At 34.3% G+C, this 25,068-nt stretch overlaps 1 protein-coding gene across 3 annotated transcripts; it reads left to right on the forward strand.

The window, feature by feature from the left end:
- Positions 1 to 25,068, forward strand: LOC125653323 (DNA-(apurinic or apyrimidinic site) endonuclease 2-like). Of its 3 annotated transcripts, none has more exons than XM_048882750.2 (6): positions 1 to 157; positions 5,193 to 5,276; positions 10,508 to 10,691; positions 14,807 to 14,953; positions 19,950 to 20,019; positions 24,025 to 25,068. In XM_048882750.2, the coding sequence occupies exons 1-6, from the start codon at positions 43 to 45 to the stop codon at positions 24,991 to 24,993; spliced, it is 1,569 nt and encodes a 522-aa protein (XP_048738707.2). In that variant the 5' UTR covers positions 1 to 42; the 3' UTR covers positions 24,994 to 25,068. The 3 variants fall into 3 exon arrangements, with proteins under 3 accessions (XP_048738707.2, XP_056000769.1, XP_056000768.1); XM_056144794.1 differs by having other exon boundaries at positions 71 to 165; XM_056144793.1 differs by lacking the exon at positions 1 to 157 and adding an exon at positions 1,433 to 1,689.

Below are 25,068 nucleotides of genomic sequence, written 5' to 3' on the forward strand. Positions count from 1 at the left end.
ATGGGATTGGTGTAAAACTAGTCAATTCTGACTATTCGCAAGATGAAGGTATTGACTTGGAATATAAATGGAATCAGAGCCAGTAAAGTTAAACTATCTTCATTGTTTGATTCTCTGGATGCTGATATTATATGCCTCCAAGAAACTAAAGTCACAAGTACGTAGGTCAGACTTACATAATAATGATAACGTGTATCGTATACGCATTTCAGTTGTTACTGAGTGTTTTTGTTGTGTTTACCATATTTAAAAGTATATTTAGTATTTTTTCCAAGATAAAAATCACAAGACCTACCTTTCTTGAACTGTACAAAAGTAAGAAATAAAGATATTAAGGGATAAAAAAAACCAACGCTTTCAAACTTAAATGCAACCGCATGAGTTGGCAGCACTCTACTTTTTATCTGGCCTAAAGGTCTACAATGTTAACAACAATCACTGAGATTCGCGAGTGTAGCTCAGTGGTGGTTGTTTACATTGTAGACCTTTACAGATAAAACTGCCAACTTCTTGCGCCTAGAATCATTCCAGATTAATGACAAAATAATGTTTGTTTGGCCAAGGCTATCCACACGACAGTCGTGCCAATAACCCAGATTATCCGCACGACGGTCGTGCTAATTGCAACAGTTATTCACACGACAATGACAATTTAAAACTGGGGGCCTCATGGGGCCCATGACCCTTTGTCTCATTTGAAGTTGCGCCCCCCTAACTGCCATTCCTGGATCCGCCCCTGCAAACAAAATAAGGAGGATGGGGGTGAACATCCCCTCCAGCCTTGTGAACAACACCTCTATAAATCTAAACCGAATAACTTTTATTTTATTGAGTTCTTTGGGATATATCTGGGGTTCTATGGGGGTATTTCTGGGGTTCTATGGGGTAAAAAGACAATTGAACAATGAACCTCAATCTCTCCACCACGAAAACTGACTGTCGTTATTTAATTATTTATATAACAACAACAAAAAATAGTTGGAACTTGATGTTGTTTAAAATTCAATCTTATTTGCATATTACATTGAATCAGAGTTATCTCTCTTATATGTCGCATGGATATGTCATGCAAATAGTGAATATAATCGTCACGACCGTCGTGCGAATAGTGAATATAATCGGCACGACTGTCGTGCGAATAGTGAATATAATTGGCACGACCGTCGTGCGAATAGTAAATATAATCGGCACGACCGTCGTGCCGATAGACACTCCCTGTTTGTTTACATATTATAGATTGCTTAATAGACCACTGATGTGTCGGCACGACTCAAATGCCCCTGTCTGCAGTATAGTCAAATGTAGAAAATCCATCAAAGTATATATAACATTGAATGTGGTATTCAGAATGTATATTATATGCATTTAATACAATGAAGAACTCGACAACAATAAAAATAATGTTTTCTACATTAAAGGGCACAACTCCATCAAAAATCAACAAACCAGAAGAAAACTCAAACTTGATCTGTAACTCATCAATATACACCTGCATACAAATAATTAATTCAATATCTCAAGGACTTTAGAAAAAAAGTCTGGAAAACTGGGTGTTGCGGAAGGACAGAAGGATGGACAAGGGTAAAACTATGTAGTGGTCAGTCGGGTTCGATCGCTGGTGGCCAGATAGCTCAGTTGGTAGAGCACCTGACTAGAGATTCAGGGGGCCCAGGTTCGAATTCCGGTCTGGTACGTTGCATTTTCTCCCTTCCTGTTACAACTATATGCCCCGACCACTTATTGTGGCGGAGGCATAAGAATAGCATGTTTAAAACAAAATGAGATGTGCCAAATACTAGAAAGTATTTAATTGCGTTCATAATTCACTTGTAAATTGAAAAAATCTCCTTTAACGTAGTTCCACACTCCTGTGACGTCATAGGATTTTGCAAAGTCAATGATTTAATGACAGGAACATAAATTTTGTTGGAGCCTTTTTCAATAGTTATTGTAAAAAATCTTGTTAGCCATAAAATATTTCAAAAGTCTTAGTTATATTTGAAAAGTCAATGATATGTTTCAAAATATTGAATCCAAGGACAATAACTCTGTTTTCATTAAATTATTTTATCAAGTTCATTATGTGATAGATTTCCTTTATTTTTGACAAACATTTTACCAAGGTGATAAGGAATCATTATCTGTGTCTTTTCATGAAATTACATAAAATTTTAATCCCGAGTGATTTTGAATAGCTCAACTGTATGGTGCCAGACTTCGTTTTTATGGGGGTATACATACTCTGGAAGCTATAGATTTGAAATTATTAAGGAAATGTATGGGTTTTTTTTCATAAATAAATATAACAGATGTACATCTACTAATATAAACAGAAAAAATGATATGTAAACCATGCTATAAGGAAAATGCGTCCACATTTGTTTGTTTTTTAACAGTTTGGAGAATAATGCTAATTCAATAATTTTGCACATATCATTCTAAAACTTGATGAACATATTGAAAATGACATGTGTTTTAGTTATTGACATGTTTCCCGATAAATAAATGCAATTCAAAAAATATTTTGTTGTTTTTATTTTAAAATAACAACAAAGAACTGTTTCCAATGAATTTCATAAAAATCTACATAGGGGTACACGACTTCAGTAGTGTCTGTAATGAAAATTAATATGGAAATCCTTAACTGTTTTGCCTTTTTTCATTACTCTGAATGTTAATTTATTGATTCCAAACAAAAAAATGCTACCTAAACCCCAAAATTCCAGGACTAAGGACCCACCTTAAACAAAACTATTTAACCTATGTAAACAAAGACATAGCACAGCTTTGATTACATAACAAAGAATGATGAGCTCGATCCATATCTTCCATGTACTTCGACAACTGACATTTGAATTTTTGCTGACCATTGGAAATACCTTAGTTAAGCATCCTAAACATTAAAAAATGGAAAAATAATATTTTGAAACTGGGTCCTGAGCTGCTCATTTTTAAAATAAAAAAAGAATAGACAAACAATGCTGATCGATATTTATATTTTCATTCATGTTTTAAAAGGAAGTCAGCCATTATGACAATGTAGTATACCTCCTTAAAGGGGCATGGACACGATTTGAGTTGAAAATTTTCAAAATATTATTTTTCCATTTTTTAATGTTTAGGATGCTTAACTAAATAAGTCAGGTGTGATGTTTTACGACATTTACTCGATGTTAATATGTGTGTAAAGTTATGTTTCGGATAAATGGATATAAATTGAAATGAATTAAATATTTATAAGAAAGTGTTTATCCAATTAATAAATTATGTCATGAACAACCATTTTTCGGTGTTGATATATGTGCAGGAATGTCTCTATATTTTTTTTTATTGTGACACAAACATCTAGAGATTTCTATCACCGATTTCTCATTATGACGTGCTGCTGCATCTGGACCCTTTTTCGCAGTTGCATATGCCTTTTTGTCCTCAAGGAAAGATGTCCCAAGACAAAAAAAAATAAAAATGAAAAGGTTGGGAAGACTCAAAATAGGGCTTATGAAATAGAAATTAAAAAAAAAAAAAACAGTTTAGGTCATTTTATTCTAAATGGACTAAATAATTTCCGTGCCGGTAAAATTTAAAGAAACAGAAAATGTGTTTGAAAATAAAAGCATCAAATAAATGACAAGATTAAAGATTTTTTGGAGACAATTAAATATGTTTTAGTTCAAACTTAACGTTTGTAACTTGAATTAAGTATCTAAATATGGAAAAACTATCAGTTAACGTCTTTCTGGAAAGTTGGTCGGGGCTAGTGGATGTAAGGTCAGGTCTAGTAAAAATCATATGAAGTAGCCCGACTGGTCTAGTGCTCAAAAAAGTAAATGTCAAACCCTGGTTGTGTGTGAATAGAAGATGAAAAATGTATTTAAATATGAATTTGTTCGACGCATGGGCAGTAATGTATGTTTTCTGAAAAGAAAACCCCCTGAATTTATTTAATTTATTTTGGCATTTTGGGCAATTTTATGCTCCTGTTATACAACACAAAGCAATTTTGGATCAAATTAAATGTAGTTTGGGTTTGCATATGTATTTCTTATTTTAATGCCAGATTTCGGGATTCCTACAGAAATCGTCCATTTTCTGGGCCAGATGACTGTAGAAACTGTACCTGCTTCTTTGAAAGTTTTCAATTTTGTTATATTAATACTGTATGACTATTTTGGACCCACCCTAGAGTCAAGAATCCTAGGGTTGCAAAATTCTCTATTTTGGTACATCTCTTTCTTCTTCTCCTAATTCATGCCAAATTTAGGCCCCGTCTTGGAGTCAGAACCTCTATCCCAAGAATCATAAAATTTTGGTAGAGACATTCCTGCTCTATAAGATTGTTCTTACAGATATGTGATTATAGAGAAGATTTTTGAAAATTGGTCAAATTGTGGCCCCCTGAAGTAAGGTGGGGTTACATTAGGGGATTAAAGGTATATAGGAAAAAATCTTCTCAAAAACAGCAGGGCCATGATTTAGTCATATTGATATGTAAGCATCCTTAGGTAGTGCAGAGTCAATTTTGTTCAAATCATTACCATCAGGGGTAGGTTAATAGGGCCATAATAGGGGATCAAAGTTTGGACCAATGAATTTAGAATTTTACTTCATTGGTGGTGTTGCATAAAGTGTGGTAAAAGCTGTAAAAGTACAGAGAATGAAAATACATTTTGGAATAATATCCATAACAGCGGGTCATACATTATTTGAAATGATGGCACAAAGTGCATTCCATAGTTTAAATTCTACCAGAGAAGAGGTTACCTTTCACTGACACTTTTAAAAACCTTTGTGGATTGTGATACTTTTTAACTATAATTATACTCAGGTGACTGATAAGGCTTGTGGGCCTCTTGTTGAGATACCTTTCAGTCAATCATCAAATATCATACACAGAGTGTCAATGACAATTAAGTGGACAACTCAAGTGATTTTCAGGTCAAAGGTCATCCCACTGACCTGGATACAGTAATCTGATTAAGGAAGCTCTGAGTTTATGTGGATTTTATTGTTACACTGTATGCATGAATTCAAAACCAGTAAATGACAGATGAACAATTACTGATCTACAAAAATCAGTAAACTATGGAAAACTGACACTATGCAATGCTGTTTTCAGATAAATCCTACATGCATCCTTGATTGGCAGTCTATGTACAGAAATGAATTTGATATTGAAACCTAATAAATTTCAGGGGACATGCTGGATGAACCGACAGCAATAGTAGAGGGCTATAACTCATACTTCTCATTCTCAAAGAAGCGAAGTGGATATTCTGGTAAAATCAATCAATCTCATTTTCACAAGTTTGAAACAATGAAAAAAATACATGTGCACTGTCATATACTGTTCCATCTTCGCTAGCCAAGGGTGACGACACAGTGTTTCTCATTCACCGAAAGAGAAAAACTGTGTATTGTCACCCGGCCTTGGCTAGTGAAGATGATACTGTTCATGTATTAACACCATTTGTAGTAGGAAAGGAGAAAATCCAGCCACGATCAGGAATCGAACCCAGGACCCCTGCATTACTTATTCAGGTGTTCTAACAGTCTACCATTTTACATTCCTCCCTCTATAAATAGCCTTTTACCTTGAAAATGACAGCACAAGTTCACCTTAGCCAGGACTTTTATCTATTGATTCCTGAGAACAGGGATGGCCATGGCACCATTTGTAGTTTGAAGGAGAAAATTTATGGTTGGACCAGGAATTTAAACCTGGAGTTTTTGCATTATAGTTATCCAGGCTAATATCCACAGCCCATCAATTCTACGATCAAAGTACAGACAACACTTTGGTTAAAGTGCACAGATAAAATTGTATTTGTTGACTGCAGTGTCAACCTACAGGTGGTCATCATCAGAACATTGTATATATACATGCAGTGTAATTAAATTAATGAAGTACAAAATGTCAGAGGCTTAATCATTATGTCATGTCCCAAAGTATTGTGATTTTGTTTGAATTTTTGGTATGGAGGTAATTCATTATTGGCAGTTTGTACTTGTAAAGAAAAGGTTTCGACCATGGTAGATCATAAACTTGTGTGGTTGGTAATATTATATATTCAGTAATATCCCCATTATCATATTTTATAATATTTTTTTGGCATAACCAACATATATTCACATGATTAAGGGGTATCTGAAGGGCTGATCTAAAACCACTTCAGAGGACTTGATGTAAAAAGACTAGGAATAAAATAAAAGTAGTGCAAATTTTTTATATTTCAACAGTATTTTTGAAAATACACTTATAATGATGACCAGAAGAATTCCAAGAAAAGCGTCTACGATGTCTTGTAAAATCCATACTAGCATGCTATTTATATTGATATGAAAATAACAGAGATATATACCTGGTATTAAAAATTTAAAATCCTGCAATATACATACATATGAGTTTATATAAATGTCATATTCAATGTTTATAGTGTATCATTAAAAAGCCAATGTGTACCACATAGCAAAAGAGCCACCAAAAGACCTGATGGTTATTGACAAAGTGCCCTGTTATTTGCTAAACAATCAAAGGACACATCACATGTTTCCAAAGTATATAAAATTATATGCATTTTGTCTTTCTTATAATGCTTATAGTAATGAATTCTGATAGTTTGTTCGCTGAAATATTGTGATAATTAGCCACAATAGAAATTTGAATCTAAGCCCCAACTCTCAGTTATTTTATATGAAGTTTTATCGGAATGATAGGTGTTTTGTTTGCAAATAAGAGATTTTAAATTTCAAACTTCGCTTTGATTTTATGCATGCTGATATATATATAGATATCTAATAAAACCTGCAAAGAAGACTCGTAATTTAAATGTTGTTTTTTTTTTAAAGTTAATTACCCAGTAAATAAAAAAATGTTTATGAAAATCATAACTTTTTATTACTTTTTTTAATCTATAGCTAAAATCTTCAAGAAACATATAAATTGAAATGAAATGACCAAATTTTAGATATATTAGATCTATTATATATAGATATATTAGATATTTTAGATTTGAACCAAAAGAGAGAAAAAAGTACCGATTAATTTGTAAACAATTTTACATCAAGGGAATGTAGTGTTCTCAATGACTACTTTTTTAGCTCACCTGAGCTGAATTTCTGACCGCCTGTTGTCCGTCGTCTGTCTGTAAACTTTTTACATTTTCGACTTCTTCTCCAGAACCACTGGGCCAATTTCAACCAAACTTGGCCAAAAGCATCCTTGGGTGAAGAGCTTTCAAATTTGTTCAATTGAAGGGCCATGTCCCTTTCAAAGGGGAGATAATCACAAAAATGCAAAAACAGAGGGGTCATTTAAAAATCTTCTCAAGAACCACTGGGCCAGGAAGGTTGAAATTTACATGAAAGCTTCCTGATATAGTACAGATTCAAGTTTGTTAAAATCATGGTCCCCGGGGGTTGGATGGGGCCACAATAGGGAATCAAAGTTTTACATACAAATATATAGGGAAAATCTTTAAAAATCTTCTTCTCAAGAACCACTGAGCCAGAAAAGCTGATATTTACATGTACATGAAAGCTTCCTGACATAGTTCAGATTCAAGTTTGTTAAAACCATGGCCCCTGGGGGTAGGATGGGGCCATACAAATCTATAGGGAAAATCTTTAAAAATCTTCTTCTCAAAAACTACTGGGCCAGAAAGGTTGAAATTTACATGAAAGCTTCCTGTCATAGTGCAAATTTAAGTTTATTAAAATCATGCCCCCCCCCCTCCCCCCCCCCCCCCCCCCCCCCTGGGGGAGTCCAGATTCAATTTTGAAAAAATCATGGCCCCTGGAAGTAGGTTGGGGCCACAATAGGGATCAAAGTTTTACATGCGATTATATACAGGAAAAATCTTTAGATATGAGCCTAGGTGACTCAGGTGAGCAATGTGGCCCATGAGTCTCTTGTTTTATAATTCTGATCATGCAGACTTGGTTCAAATTTTAAAAATTTTAATATTTCTGAATTTTGACCATTTCAATGTTTTAAAATATATTTGTCTGATATACAGTGGAGCCTTGTTAATCTGGACACTTTGGTTCCCAGCAAAATCGTCCGGATAAATGAAACGTCCGGATAACTGAATCGCATATTTCTATCTTTACATAAGTAACCAATATGCTTACTTTATTGATGCGTAGTGAATTAACCACATTCTGTCATTGGATTTGACCATTTGCATTAGTAAATAAATTATGATAATGCTAACATTTACATGCATTTCAAAGCACTAAAATTGAAATATACGCGTGCAGTGTATTTGCCTATGCTTACATTGTACATTTATATTAGCACTACAAATTGATATACAAAACTGTATCGTATGCAATAAAACAAGTAATGAAGCACTATTATATATGTAACTATAAATAAACAAATCATTACAGTGTAGTAACTAACATAATCTTTTACAATTCAAACTTTTCATTACACTTTTACTTCGTAAAGAAGCCAGTCATTTCCATCTGTCACGATTCACAAGTTCGGCGGTCTATTAAAACAATCTTCATCGTCCAAAGTTGATTTAAGAATTTTGTGTTTATCATGTCAGTTGACAACATTCTTTAACCAAAATTCCATCTGCCAGAGTTTATATTTCTTATTCTATAATTATCCAAGCCAATATCGGGAGAACAAAATCGTTATATTAAGGCCTACTACTGCTTTGATCTAGCCACGCGGACCTATTATTTTCATGATGCGATAATAACGGAACAAAACACGGGTGAAACCAGCATTACGAGTATATACAAAATTTAATTGTCATTTTCCTGAAAATGGTAATTTTCTCACTTTTACCGAAAGTTTAAAAATTTGAAAGTAATAAAGCTCTACAACATCGTAACAAAAATCAATCGTAGACAGGTACATTCTACATGCGTGGCATTCTAAACATTAAAAACTTACTACATATACATGTGCATGAACAAACATGTATATTTCATGCCAATCTACAGTATAAAATCCAGAATCTAGAAGTACGATCTACACTCTTTAAATTTGAATAAGCCGATATCAATACACGAATCAGTACAACTGATATGTTTAGCATTCGATAAAACATGTCATTATGGCATGATGTTTAATTTATTAATACTATTAAGCTATTGATCAAGATTATAAACTACAGATTTATTTACAAAATTCAACACTACAAGCAATACAGATCTTATGTGCAAAAATTGGCAATACCTTGTCTCGATCGGCACTTGCTAGCTATCTAATTGACATATCATCACACACCACCTAATTAAATGGAGGTGTTGACAGGGTACAGGTAATCGCTTCAATTAGACAGTTTGGCATGTTTTCTAAACAATTTACGCCTTGCTAAAATTGTCCGACACAGACCTTCCCTCAAAAAAATTACCGTCCGGATTAACGGTACAATTTTTAATGCATTTTAATGTTTTGTAGTAAAAAATGACCGTCCGGATCCGGAACGCAAATTTCCGGATTAATGATGCAAAATAACGTATAAAAATTCCGTTCCCTAGAAAAATCGTCCGGAAGGTGAAGCATCTGGATTACTGAGGCTCCACTGTATTATCTTATTTCTAATTGGCATGTTTTTTTTCTTTAAAGATTTTATCCCCAGATTTAAAAAATATTAACATATAACATTTTCAATTTTCAAATATTTTATTATTAAAAGATCAAAATTAAAGTTTGTCTTAGTTTTTTAGGCATGTTTAAAAATATTAGATATTCATATCATGCATCAAATCACAGTAAAATTTGGACTATAGAATCTCTTAATTGCAAACAAAGCAAGCACCTTCTTATCACTCCAGAAAAAATCACAAAAAATTCATATAAAATAATTGAGAGTTTGAGTACACTCTGTGGATAGTGAAATCATACTTCAGAAGAGATGTTTTAACAAACCATTAGATAGCCACCTTAATCAGATGATTGATGCTGGAATTAGCATGGGTGTTTGAGGTTGTAAAATTCCTTTGTCAAAAACATCAAACTGAAAACATCATCATGTAGTAAGCTTTAAGGATTCAAATTTTCTCAAACCATGACCCATGGGGCCAGGGCAGGACCACAAAATCTTTACAACATGGCATCTGTGGGTAGTATTATGTGCAGAATTTAATTAACACAAGACAAATTGTAATGTAAAATTGTTATTTGTTTATGTTTATATTACAAACACAGTGCCGACCTTAAATGAATTTACTTACTTAAGACTCCAAATATTGCATGTGAGAATCTTTTTAGAATTGATGGCTTTCAATGAGAAAGATATATATAGATGAACTCTGAAACATATGTCAGGGCATATTGTTCAGTCACGATTTGTATTCCAAACTAATGAGTCTATATAATCTCTTTAAGAACTTGAATATTTACTTAAATAGGTGAGTATTGTTACCCATGTCTTGTTTGTGAAGCTTGGAGAGATGCAACCTCCAGGTGACCTAAACAATGTATTCCTTGAGTTATATGATCATTGCATGACTGGAGTCACTTCATTATAATGTAAAATTGTAGGTGTGGCAACATTTTGTAAATCTTCAGCAACACCCATACAAGCAGAGGAAGGTTTGTATAAAGACCTTAACCCAAAACAAGATGGAAAATTAGGTCACTATGGTGATGTGAGTGAATTTTCCTGTAATGAGCTAGAGGCTTTGGATGCAGAGGGGAGGGCAGTCATTACCAAACATAAAATCAGGTAATTATTAATCCCCTCACAACAAAAGTTGCATAAAATCAGGTAATTTGAATCCCGTCACAACAAAGTTACTTAAAATCAGATAATTTTCAATCCCCTCACAACAAATGTTACAGTGGATATAGAAAGTTGCCAGTGTGTGTGTGTGTAATTTCCATTCTTCCACACCAGAATCTGGGACTAATTTTATCCTCTGCTATCTCTCTGGACCAGCTTTTTAGCTCACCTGAGCTGAAAGCTCAAGTGAGTTTTTCTGATCACCTGTTGTCCGTCGTCTGTCTGTCTGTAAACTTTTTACATTTTCGACTTCTTCTCCAGAACCACTGGGCCAATTTCAACCAAACTTGACCAAAAGCATCTTTGGGTGAGGGGCTTTCAATTTTGTTCAAATGAAGGGCCATGTGCCTTTCAAAGGGGAGATAATCACAAAAATGCAAAAATAAGGTGGGGTCATTTAAAAATCTTCTTCTCAAGAACCACTGGACCAGAAGAGCTGAAATTTACATGAAAGCTTCCTGACATAGTGCAGATTCAAGAAATCATGGCCCCCAGAGGTTGGATGGGGCCACAATAGGGGATCAAAGATTTACATACAAATATATATAGGAAAAATCTTTAAAAATCTTCCTCTCAAGAACCACTGAGCCAGAAAAGCTGAGATTTATGTGAAAGCTTCCTGATATAGTGCAGATTCAAGATTGTTAAAATCATGGCCTCCGGTGTTAGGATGGGGCCACAATAGGGGATCAAAGTTTTACATACAAATATATAGGGAAAATCTTTAAATATCTTCTTCTCAAGAACCACTGAGCCAGAAAAGCTGATATTTATATGAAAACTTCCTGGCATAATGCAGATTCAAGTTTGTTAAAATCATGGCCCCCGGGGGTAGGATGGGGCCACAATGGGGGATCAAACTTTTACTTACAAATCTAGGGAAAATCTTTAAAAATCTTCTTCTTAAGAACCAATGAGCCAGAAGAGCTGAGATTTACGTGAAAGCTTCCTGGCATAATGCAGATTCAAGTTTGTTCAAATCATGGCCCCCGGGGGTAGGATGGGGCCACAATAGGGGATCAAAGCTTTACATAGAAATATATAGGAAAAATCTTTAAAAAATCTTTTTCTCAAGAACCAATGAGCTAGAAGAGCTGAGATTTACATGAAAGCTTTCTGACATAGTGCAGATTCAAGTTTGTTCAAAGTATGGCCCCTGGGGTTAGGTTGGGGTCACAATAGGGGATGAAAGTTTTACATACAAATATACCGTATATACTCGCCTATAAGTCGGTTTTTTGGGAGTCAATTTTTGGTCCAAAACTCCATGTCCGACTTATAGGCGCATCCTAAGAAGATTGGTATTTTTCTGGGCGGCGTAATGTAGTGTTTTTTAAAAAACTCCGATGATTATCATGGACTACCACACAAATGATTATTGTTCACAAATATTTAGACATATTGTATTGTTTATGTATTTTAAAATCATTTATAAAGTACAAATATTTATATATTATTATCTAGTTTAAAATTATTTACATACCGTTAACTAATACTTTCAATTCAACTAATCTATCGTTTATCGGTAAAATTGAATTACGAACCCGATTTAATATTGAAATATTCATATGTATACCGGCTGAAATATATTTCATAAAAGATCGAATATTGTTAACAGATAATTTAGATTATCATTCTTGACTCATAAAAACTCTATTGTTGATACAAGGAATTATACCGGAATCCCACAATAACAGTAAGTAAACACGGTGTCAGGTACTGGTCATTAGGAGACCATAATTGCTTAGATAAACAAGGGATCATGGTCCATAATAGATCAAGGGATGCGTTTAAACCCCAAACGGATATGGCTTGGATATTGAGCACCTCATAATTATTAATTTCTCAAAATATTTTTTGAAACATAGGTAAAAACACTAGAGCATTGACTTGAAATTGTCAACCTATTCTGACAAAAATTTGTACCGACTTATAAGCAGGTCAATGACAAATTCCTACAAAATAACCTTAAAAAATACAACCGACTTATAGGCAGACCGACTTATAGGCGAGTATATACGGTATAGGGAAAATCTTTAAAAATCTTCTTCTCAAGAACCATTGGGCCAAAGAAGTTGGCATTTACATGAAAGCTTTCTGACATAGTGCAGATTCAAGTTTGTTCAAAGTATGGCCCCTGGGGTTAGGTTGGGGTCACAATAGGGGATGAAAGTTTTACATACAAATATATAGGGAAAATCTTTAAAAATCTTCTTCTCAAGAACCATTGGGCCAAAGAAGTTGGCATTTACATGAAAGCTTTCTGACATAGTGTAGATTCAAGTTTGTAAAAATCATGGCCTCCAGAGGTAGGTTGGGGCAACAATAGGGACTAAAGTTTTACATGCAAATATATATGGAAAGTCTTCAAATATGGGCCAAGGTGACTCAGGTGAGCGATGTGGCCCATGGGCCTCTTGTTCAGTTTCTAAAAGGGTGAAGAAATTACATAAGATAATTTGGTAATAAAGGATCTTATTTGCTTAACCTTGCAACCTAATCTAAATTGTTATTATATTCACAGCAAAACATGGTTATTGTGAACCTCCAGTGCCAGTGAAAAATAGTTCATTATAACTAAACTCCATTATATCCAATACAATATTTGTTATTTTACTCTCACTTTCCAATACTAAACATGAATTCTTTATAATTATGTTTGTTATAAGTGTGTTTTACTTTCATGTAGCATTAAATATCAATGTGTTATCATGTCATAGTATACTATGTCACATAGAAATGCAGTAAAAAGGAATTGTTTAGAGGATTTACAATTCTTTTAAGTATTTCACCAGTTCATTAATTTGCTTTTTTTGTTTTGATCTATCTACTTCGTGTTTCAATTTAGAAAATAGGCAGGGCTGATCCAGAGGTTCAGCAGAGGATAAACGTAAATTGAGACTCATGTGGTATGCAAGGATTGATTACATGTGTTCAGAAAAATAATAATGACACCATAAATGACTACCAGAGGAAATTGCCGATTGCTTACAAGGTCAAAATCTTTAAGGTTTTATAAGTTATATGCTCATATATATAGTCATACATGTGAAAAGATCATTTGTATTGAGCTTTCAACCTCAGACTTGTTGCAGGAATTGAGGGTAGGAAGGATTATTGATTTCTAATTCAAATTTACAGTAATTGGAAATCTATCTAACAATATTTTAAGATGTTTAAGAAAGGAACCCACTGAATGATGCCATTTGGGGGAGGGGTGTTAAGTTTGTGGTGCCGTTTTTAGTCTGTTAAATATGATATTCTTGAAATTAGAACTGTTGTTAATGTATATTCAAAATCCTGCAATGGCAGAAGTTCTGTGAATATACATGTATAGTAGGCAACCTCTGAAATAAAACCAGATTATTAAATAAGGAGGAATTACACATTGTCGTCATGGCTGTAGATCTAAGGTAAGCCAATGGGATCAAAATTCTATCCCCCATAACTGTGTATTTGTAACTATGCAATACACTATTGTTCAATGTAAATTCAGAAATGTTAAATGTTAATGTAGAAATGTTAAATGTAACTTGACAATTGCAGTACTTGTTATTAGTGTCAGTTTAGTGGGTTGGAATGGCTGTGTCAATGTTGTTACTCAATTGTATTGTCCATTGTATATTTAGTTACAAATGTGTATTCAAAAGTTTAAATTGTTAATGTGAAAGCTAATTTCTTTACTATTTCAGGAAGAAGTAAAAAAAAAAAATTAGTCGCATATACGCAATCGACTTTGTGATATTTATTTATCATACTACTGCTTGTGCAGATTTTTCTATATTTAACTTACACTTTTGAAATAATTCATGTTTAACAAGATATTTTACAATAACTATTGGAAAAGACTTAAACGAAATTTATGTTCCAATCATGCATAAATCTAATTAAATTAATCCATGAGATTTTACAAATCTTATGACGTCTTGTTAGGGTGAAATTACTTTAAAAGTGCCTATTTATACACATGTATGATATCAAACAACTACTATTATTTAGCATATAAATTGAATTGGACTCGTCTTTTAAGTTACACTATGTTTACATTGTGTCTCCAGGAAACATGATGGGCAAGAGGCAGAGTTAGCCATTATCAATGTGTACTGTCCTCGTGCAGATCCAGAGAGAGAGGACAGACTGCTCTACAAATTGCGATTCTTTGCACTTCTGCAGACCAGAGCAGAGACACTTTTGAAAAGTGGCTGGTGAGAATAATTGTACATACTAGATTCACTGTGGCCTTCTGTCCGTATATATATTTGTAGGTACATGTATTTACATTTCCAATGTTTTTATCTTTAATATCTTTACCTTCTGTAATGATAGCCATTTCCTCATGAATATGAACAATGTGCTTGTGAATTTTGATATATATAGTATGTCTATTTTAATGGCTGGGAATCCCCCCCAAAAAATGAAAGTAGAATTATAATGTAATGTAGCAGTTCGTATCGGTGGATAGGACTCACTGCGTGAAGCACGTGTCCCTCAAGACAATGAAAATCCTACTATCCTGGTCATGGTTGACCAAATAATGTAGCAGGTCTCTTTGCGTTCGTTTAGTCTGTACTTTGCATTGTGTTTGTTTTTTTTTATTTGATAGTGGCGACTTCAAAATGACCCAACTACACTATGATTAGAAACTTGAAAATAAACTTAATAAAAATGAAAATAAGGTAAACAACACTTCACGAATTTATTACCAGTATGAATATGACAAATACACACTCCTAAAGCCTAGAACTTAGCCTATAGACTATTAAGAAATTCTCCCAACCCAAAGGTAATATAATAATTTAGTAAGTTACAAGGGCAAAGTATAAGGACAAATCGGACGAACAAGACGTGATTCCAGTATTGGAATTAAGATTGGAAGGAGAAGTGTAGCTAGCAAGGCCAGCTGTCTTGCTTCCACGAATTGTTTGCTGCATAGCTTTATATAGCAAATTAAACAATAGAAACTGCCATTAAAGTTATTGGCTGAAAGATAAAGTGGGCATGGTCAAATACGACGGGTAAATAATTGGTATCAGGACAACTCGCCCTCAAGACAGCTCGCCCCTAAGACAACTCTTCAGGACAACTCGCCCCCTCTCTTGAGATAACTCGCCCCTTCATATCATACATATTTACAATTATTATTTTTGGTCTAAATCCAAGAGGTGTATTAGCAAAAATTAATAAATTTCTTATAGATAGTATATACATCACAGAAAAAAGACATGTTCACATAAGCATCGAGCTTTGTATCTTTTTAAGCAAGACGAAAGATTTTAGTGAAAATCCAGTGTTTGGGTTCAGTAAATTCATCATTACTTTTATGTACATGTAAAATATATACATGTAATTTCAGCGGAAACAGGCTAGCGTTTGGTATAGGGAGAGTAGTAGCTTGGTCTACAGCTGATGTAGTATAATTATCTATAATCTGCGTCTGTTGTTAAATCTAATTGTTTGATTTCCCCCAGACTGTTACAAATCTACTTCAAACGTTAAGGTACTCATCATCAGAGTACTTTTCACTTTGAAATTGCCGCGTAAAAAGAATCAGTAAAGCAAAGCCGTTATAAAATTTCTAAAATGGGAATTTTATGATTTTTCACATAATTTACTGATTCTTTTTACGCTGCGATTTCAAAGTGAAAAGTACTCTGATGATGAGTACCTAATTATTTTTCGATGGAAGTAAATTTATAAAAATTAACAGCTTGGGGGAAATCAAACAATTAGATTTAACAACAGACGCAGATTATAGATAATTATACTACGCCGTAGACCAAGCTAATACTCTCCCTACCAAACGCTAATTTAACTTGCTTCCGCTGAAATTATATATTTTACATGTATATAAAAGTGATGATGAATATACTGAACCCAAACACTGGATTTTCACTAAAATCTTTCGTCTTGCATAAAAAGAGTTCGGTGTTTATGTGAACATGTCTTTTTGTCTGTGATTTATATATTATCTATAAGAAATTTATTAATTTTTGCTAATACAAATCTTGGATTTAGACCAAAAATAATAATTGTAAACATGAGCCCATTGTTTCTGACACTCGTTGCAATAAGTCATCAATTTTGAAGAGCCCTTGGAAAAGAAGAATAATAAAGAATAAATTTGTGCTATGTGCACTTCTCGAGACTGACTTAGAATGACCTTATTCATGACTTTGATACTTCATAAAGGCCTCCCTATGGCCACACCTTGTATTACTGTGCATAGGCATTCAAACACAATCCTGTCATATGTTTTCCCGCTATTCTTCGAAATGCTAAAAAACTACATTATATTCATTAAGATTTGTAACATGTATTGTTTACAACTGCGATGCATTCATGAGGAAATTACTATCATTACAATTTGTAAAGATATCAAAGGCAAAAACATTGGAAATATGAATATATTTTTATGCCCCCGAGATCGAAGATCTGGGGGCATATTGTTTTTGTCCTGTCTGTCATTCTGTAATTCTGTCTGAAACTTTAACCTTGCTAATAACTTTTGAACAGTAAGTGATAGAGCTTTGATATTTCACATGAGTATTCCTTGTGACAAGACCTTTCCGTGGGTACCAACATTTTTAACCCTGTGACCTTGACCTTGGAGTTTGACCTACTTTTTGAAAATTTTAACCTTGCTTATAACTTTTGAACAGTAAGTGGTAGAGCTTTGATATTTCACATGAGTATTCCTTGTTACAAGACCTTTCCGTTGGTACTAAACCTTTTGACCTTGACATTTGACCTACTTTTTTTTTTTTTTACATTGGTCATAACTTCTAAATGGTAAATATTAGAGCTTTCATATTGTACATGAGCATTTCTTGTAACAAGATCTTTCTACTGGTACCAAGATATTTGTCCTCGTGACCTTGACCATCTTCGGAATTGGCCATTATCGGGAGCATTTGTGTTTCACAAACACATCTTGTTTCAGTGATGATTCTGTTCCGCTATTTAGAAGAATTCCGCTAATTGAATCTGGGAATCTGATATTCGCAGGTGATTTTCAATATTTTGGTACTTTCTAGTTTTGCAGCAACCCGTTTTTGTGCAGTCGAAAAATGTCAGGTCATTTAATCCGTATTCTAATCATCAGAAACGTTTGATTTGTCGCATCAATGCGTGTGCTGTAAAGGCTAATTGCGATCCAACAATGGCATGGCAGTTTGTCCAGCCAGGTCAATACGTCTTAAAAATTCATAGAATTGACAATGGTTATCACAGAATGTCAAAGGGGAGAACATATCAGCTAGAGAATATATTAAAGACAATCAAACCAGAGATAGCTAGATGTGTTTTGTAAAGTTAACATTAACTATGGAAATTGGTTGAACAACATTTAATCCAGAAGCTTCATACAGAGAATAAAAGCACAAAAGTTTGCGTGTAAGTTACAAAAGTTTGCGTGTAAGTTACAAAAGTTTGCGTGTAAGTTACAAAAGTGTGTGTGTAAGTTACAAAAGTTTGCGTGTAAGTTACAAAAGTTTGCGTGTAAGTTACAAAAGTTTGCATGTAAGTTACAAAAGTTTGCGTGTAAGTTACAAAAGTTGTCCTGCAGTTTGCTGTATTAAAAAAAAACCCAAAAAACCCCAGTCATCCACTAGTAGTAGTTTGATTTTCAACTGTTGGATGCAGGGACTTGCTTCCATTAAAACAATATAATTATGAACAAAACTATATATATAATTTTAATATTAGTCTATTAAAATAAAGTTACATTGAAAAACTTGTATAAAAACAAAGACAGAAAGAAGAATGGAAGCAAGAACTACAAATAAATAGAAAGACGATGTCGAAAAGGAAGACAATGGAAATGCACACAATTGCTTCAGAAAGGACCAGAAACGGGTTCTTTGAAAAACAAATTGAAAAAGCAAAACTGGGATGAAGCCATGTACAATCAATTACTTTCAACATGTAGCAATAAACTTGTACTGATTTTCACATTGTGTAGCACATTTTAAGGTTTAATTTGGGCCTGCAGAAACTATCTGCAGCATCTGGGGCTTCACCCCCACCAAGGGCTTTGTCCCTGCACTGCATGAGGGAGCCTTAAGCTGGCCCCCTTGACCCCAGCCTATTTCAGATGTTTTTGAAACTTTACAGAATCATCACTGATTGTTTGCAAAATAGGGAAACACAAGATGCCCATACTTAATACAAAGGTATTGCTTATGACAAAAGGATGTGTCCCGATTCTGTGTCCAGTTTGGACAATGTCAAAGCCTTAAAAAAAAACGCGTATTTTTTATGGATCATGTATTTAAGAGTAGAAAACTATTAAACAATCTATCACCTTTGGGTGTGTCTTGACTCTTTTCCCAAATCAATGTTAAGGTCACGGGAAGAAAAGTGTAGTAACTTCATCATTCATCTTCACAATACACTCAATTTTGACTGGCTAATACGTTAACATCTATGTCTCATGGATGAGCAAAATGGAATGATTATCCACTGCATGGGTATACAGAATAAGTACCTTAAAAATGATATGATTAAAATTGCTGAAACACAGGGGCATCAGTATGTTTACATGCATGTGCATTAGTTTTTAACTTAATAATTTTGGATTCACTCTTTGTTCTTCATTGAAATCTTTTGCCTTGTAGGTATATGATAGAACTTGTACCTGGTTGAAATAGTCAAAGCTACTCACCATTCCACACATGTGCTGAATTTTAATTTTAATCTTAAACCTTTATAATCAATTTGATTCATTATGATGTTGGTTGTTTGTTTTACATCCCGTAGAGAATTTTTCACTCATATTGAGATGTCGATTCATTATGAAATTTTCAGAAAGTTATGATATAGGTATACATACTGTGACATCAGTCTGATTGATGTGAAAATCACCAATATTGATGTGCATGCATGTGCACTTAATTTTGATTGACTGATAACATTTATAACTTTATTGTTTTTAACATTTTCAAGGAATTGATTTAAAAATTGTACTGTAAATTTATAATTAAGGCTTTAATGACAGATAGGCATTGTCATAACTACTGTCAATTAAGCATGTGCATGCGTGCTCGTATTTTGATTGAATAATTTTGTATATAAGTGGTAGAGCTGTTTTACAAATGAAGGAAATCAAGTGAAATCAATACTATTTATGATTTAATATACTAAATGTCTGTTAAATGATTCAATTGGACTTACTCAAACAAATTTTTAAAAATTATTTTTCAGTAATGTTATTGTTCTTGGAGACATGAATGTCAAACACAAGAGAATTGACAGGAGTGAGGAAGATGAAAATGTGAGATTTTTTGTCTTTTTTAGCTCACCAGCTTACTGGTGAGCTTTTCTGATCACTTTTGTCCTGCGTCTGTCTCTTTGTCCGTCCATAAACTTTTAACATTTTCAATTTCTTCTCCAGAAAAACAGAACAAATTTCAACCAGACTTGCGAAAAAGCATCCTGGGGAAAAGGGATTTAAATATATTCAAATGAAGGGTCAAACCTTTTTTTTATAAGGGAGATAATTAAGAAATAGTGAAATTATGGTGGCATCTTTTCAAAATCTTCTCAAGAACCACTGGGTCAAAAAAGTTGCATGAAAGCTTCTTGACACAAATTAGATTCAAGTGTATTCAAATCGTGGCCCTTGGGGGTAGGGCCTCAATAGGATATTTACATGGGGATATATAGAACAAAAATTGTTAAAAGAAAGGTGAAGATAAACTGTTAAAAACTCCTCAAGAACAACTGAGCTATGATTAGTCCTATTTTTATACAAGCATCCTCAGGTAGTCAGGTAGTATAGATTCATGTTTGTTCAAATTGTGGCCCCTGGAAGTGGGTGGGGCCACAGTAGGGGATCAAACTTTTACATAAGAATATATAGGGAAACATCTTTAAAAATCTTCAGCTCAACAACAGTATGCAGGGCCATGATTAGTCACATTGATATGAAAGCATCTTCAAGTAGTTTAGATTCAAGCTTTTTCAATTCAGGGGCCCGGAGTTAGGGTTGGGCTACTCTAGGAGATCAAAGTTTTTTATAGGAATGTACAGGAAATTAATGAAAACAAATTCTCTTCAAGAGTAGCAGGGCCACACTAATTCATATCATATTGCAATTATTCTTAAGTTGTTGTTAATTAAAGTTTTTTCTCCTTATTATTAGCCTTGGGGTTATGGTGGACCAAATACATAATGCATGTATACAGGAAAGAAAATCTTTTAAATTAAAAGTCTTCTTCTCCATAACAGCAAGATGATGTTAAATCATATTGGTATTGAGACATTCCCATGTGTTATTTAAATTCAAGATCTGTTGTAACCCTTTGGGAATATTTTGGGGCACAATATGAGGGCAAAATTTTTCATGGGAAAAAAGATTGAAAAATAATCTTCTAAAAATCACAAAAGGTGAACAACAAGGTCAAGGTGACTCAGATGAGCTATGTGGCCCATGGACCTCTTGTTTAGATCATTTGAGAGTTTGACACAATTAAGTTGATCTACTAAATAAATGAATTTGTTTTTGTTTGATGTTGTGTAATAATACTTTAACATTTTCTACTTCTTCGTAAAAAATATCAGGCCAAGTTCTGCCGATATTGGCATGTAGCAATTATCAAGGTATGGGCAAGAAATAATGTAAATTTTGTTATCCATGCCCCTCTGAGGGTTGGGAGATGGGCATGCCTCTCTGAGGGCTGAGAGCTGGGCATGCCCCTCTGAGGGCTGAGACCTGGGACCAAAACTTTGAGAAATGATGCAGTCTTTGAAATCTTGTTTTTTTTTTTAGTCTGGGAGACAAACTATTTGCATAATCATGATAAGGATGCCACCAAAGTTGTAAAATTCATTACCCCATGGCCATTGGTTCAGGCTGTAGTGTGGGGCCCAAATGAATATAATCACAGGGGTAAATTGTCATCTTAAGTATTTATATGTAGTGTAGATTTTCATGTATTGAACTATTCCCACTGTCACTTCTTACTTGGGCTACAATGCAAAGATTTAAAGATTTATATAGGAATACCTGTATACAGGAAATTTTTGAAAATCTTGTACAGGAAATTTTTGAAAATCTTCTACAGAACCACAAGGATTTCAATTGAAAGTGTTTTACACTGTGTCTCTTAGATTACACTATATCTCATAGATTACACTTTATCTCCTAGATTACACTATACCTCCTAGATTACACTAAATTTCCTAGAGTACACTATACCTAGATTACACTATGTCTCCTAGATTACACGTTATCTCCTAGATTACACAATATCTACTAGATTACACTATATCTTCTAGATTGCACTAGACCTAGATTACACTATGTCTCCTAGATTACACTATATCTCCTACATTACACTATACCTAGATTACACTATACCTAGATTACACAATACCTAGATTACACTATACCTAGAATACACTATACTTAGAATACACCATACCTAGATTACACCATACCTAAATTACACTATATCTCCTAGATTACACTATACCTAGATTACACTATATCTCCTAGATTACACTTTACATAGATTACACCATACCTAGATTACACTATACCTAGATTACACTATACATAGATTACACCATACCTAGATTACACTATACCTAAATTACACTATATCTCCTAGATTACACTATACCTAGATTACACTATATCTCCTAGATTACACTTTACATAGATTACACTATACCTAGATTACACTATACCTAGATTACACTTTACATAAATTACACTGTTCCTAGATTACACTATGCATTGATTACACCATACCTAGATTACGCTATACCCTAGATTACACCATATCTAGATTACACTATACATAGATTACACCATACCTAGATTACACTATACCTAGATTACACTTTACATAAATTACACCATACCTAGATTACACTATACCTAGATTACACCATATCTAGATTACACTATACCTAGATTACACTATGTCTCCTAAATTACACTATACCTAGATTACACTTTGTCTCCTATATTACACTGGGTGTGTTGGATGTGGCATGGTGTTTTGGATGTGACATGGTGTTGAATGTGACATGGAAACTATTTTTCTTGCCTACATATTCCTAAATCAAAGTTTTCCTGATATCACTAAAACCTATGAACAGCAGTTCAACTACTCTTTTCTGTTCTCTCTTCTTCTTGGTATCTAGATACCATTAACGGTTTTAGCTCACCTTAGCCGAAGACTCAAGTGAGCTTTTCTGATCAAAATTTGTCCATTGTCTGTCGTCGACATCATAAAATTTTCACATTTTCGACTTCTTCTCAAGAACCGCTGGGCCATTTATAACCAAAGTTGGCCAAAAGCATCCTTGGGTAAAGGGCTTTCAGGTTTGTTCAAATAAAGGGGAGATAATCACAAAAATACAAAAATAGAGTTGGGTCATTTAAAAATCTTCTTCTCAAGAACCACCGGGCCAGAGGAGCTGAAATTTTCATGAAAGCTTCCTGACATAGTGTAGATTCAAGTTTGTTCAAATCATGGCCCCCGGGGGTAGTTTGGGGCCACAATAGGGAATCAAATTTTTACTTAGAAATATATAGGGAAAATCTTTAAAAATCTTCTTCTCAAGAACCAATGAGTCAAAAGAGCTGAAATTTACATGAAAGCTTTGTGACATAATGCAGATTCAAGTTTGTTCAAATCATGGCCCCCGGGGGTAGATTGGGGCCACAATAGAGGATCAAAGTTTTACATAGAAATATATAAAGAAAGTCTTTAAAAATCTTCTCAAGAGCCAATGAGCCAGAAGAGCCGAGATTTACATGAAAGCTTCCTGACATAGTGCAAATTCAAGTTTGTTTAAACCGTGACCCCCAGGGGTAGATTGGGGCCACAATAGGGGATCAAAGTTTTACTTGAGAATAAATAGAGAAAATATTTAAAAATCATCTCAAGAACGAATGAGCCAGAAGAGCTGAGATTTACATGAAGCTTCCAGACATAGTGCAGATTCAAGTTTGTAAAAATCATGGCCTCCAGGGGTAGGTCGAGACCACAATACAGACTAAGGTTTTACATGCAAATATATATGGAAAGTCTTCAGATATGGGCCAAGGTAACTCAGGTGAGCGATGTGGCCCTTGGGCCTCTTGTTTATGTATTTTATCAAAAGGTATATTATCCCACTGTAATCAGGGTAATTGATACAAAACTCACTGCCTGCATTTACATGAGTATATGCATAAATGGCTGCATGTTTTATGTGAGTTTAATCTTGTAATAAGCCTAATACTAACTGATAATCTGACTTTGTTCTTTTCTTTAACAAGGAAACAGTTACAAAGCCAAGTCGGCTGTGGTTGAACCAGTTTGTGTGGGACAGTGACAAAGATTCCAGTATACCGGACATTGACAACAAGGAAGAATTTGCAGGAACCACCAGCTCTGTGACCGGTGGTCAATTTGCAGATTCCTTTCGGTATTTTTATCCTGATGAGGAAGGGGCCTTCACAAACTGGTGCACGTTGACTTCAGCTAGGGAAACAAACTATGGCAGACGCCTCGATTACATCTTCACAAATGTAGAATTGGCAAAAAGTGATCTACAAGACTGCAAGATCATGGCAGAAGTGGAAGGATCGGATCATTGCCCTGTTAAAGCCGAGTACGTCATTGAATGTATACCTGCTGATAGGTCTCCTGCCTTGTGTACAAAATTCATGCCTGAATTTTGTGGAAAGCAAGTCAAGCTCTCATCATTTTTCAAAAAGAGAGAAAAAGTAATGGACAACAGTGATATCAAGTCTAATTGTAACCAAAATTACACATTATCTGCTGATAATAATAATGGGAAATGTTCATTAAAGAGACCAAGTAGTATTGAAAAGATCCAAAATCAGGCCAAGAAAAAGAAAGTGAATTCCTGTGACACAAAACAAGGGAGCCTGAAAGGATTTTTTCTTAAGTCAAGTTCAAAAAAAGAAGTTATAGAAGCCGACATTCAAGAAGCCAGCAGTGATACAAAGAATGAATTACACACAACAAAGAAAGAGGATAAGGTAGTGAATACTGTAACTGTTAAAAGTAGCTCAGCAAATGCCTGGAAAAGTCTCCTCAAAGGACCCCCTCCCCCTCCACTCTGTCGAGGTCACCAGCAGCCCTGTGTGTTACGGACTGTTAAAAAGCCAGGGCCCACTAAAGGGAAGCAGTTTTTTGTGTGTGCTAGAGGGGAGGGCCTTAGCAGCAACCCTGAAGCAAGATGTGACTTCTTTAAATGGGTGGACTACAAAAACAATTGAACAAATTTCCATATGTATGCATATTGTTTTCCAGTTGTATTTCTGAATTTAGGATATAAAGATGAGCTTTTAAAA

This window comes from Ostrea edulis, chromosome 7, assembly GCF_947568905.1.
Source record: "Ostrea edulis chromosome 7, xbOstEdul1.1, whole genome shotgun sequence".
NCBI lineage: Eukaryota > Metazoa > Mollusca > Bivalvia > Ostreida > Ostreidae > Ostrea > Ostrea edulis.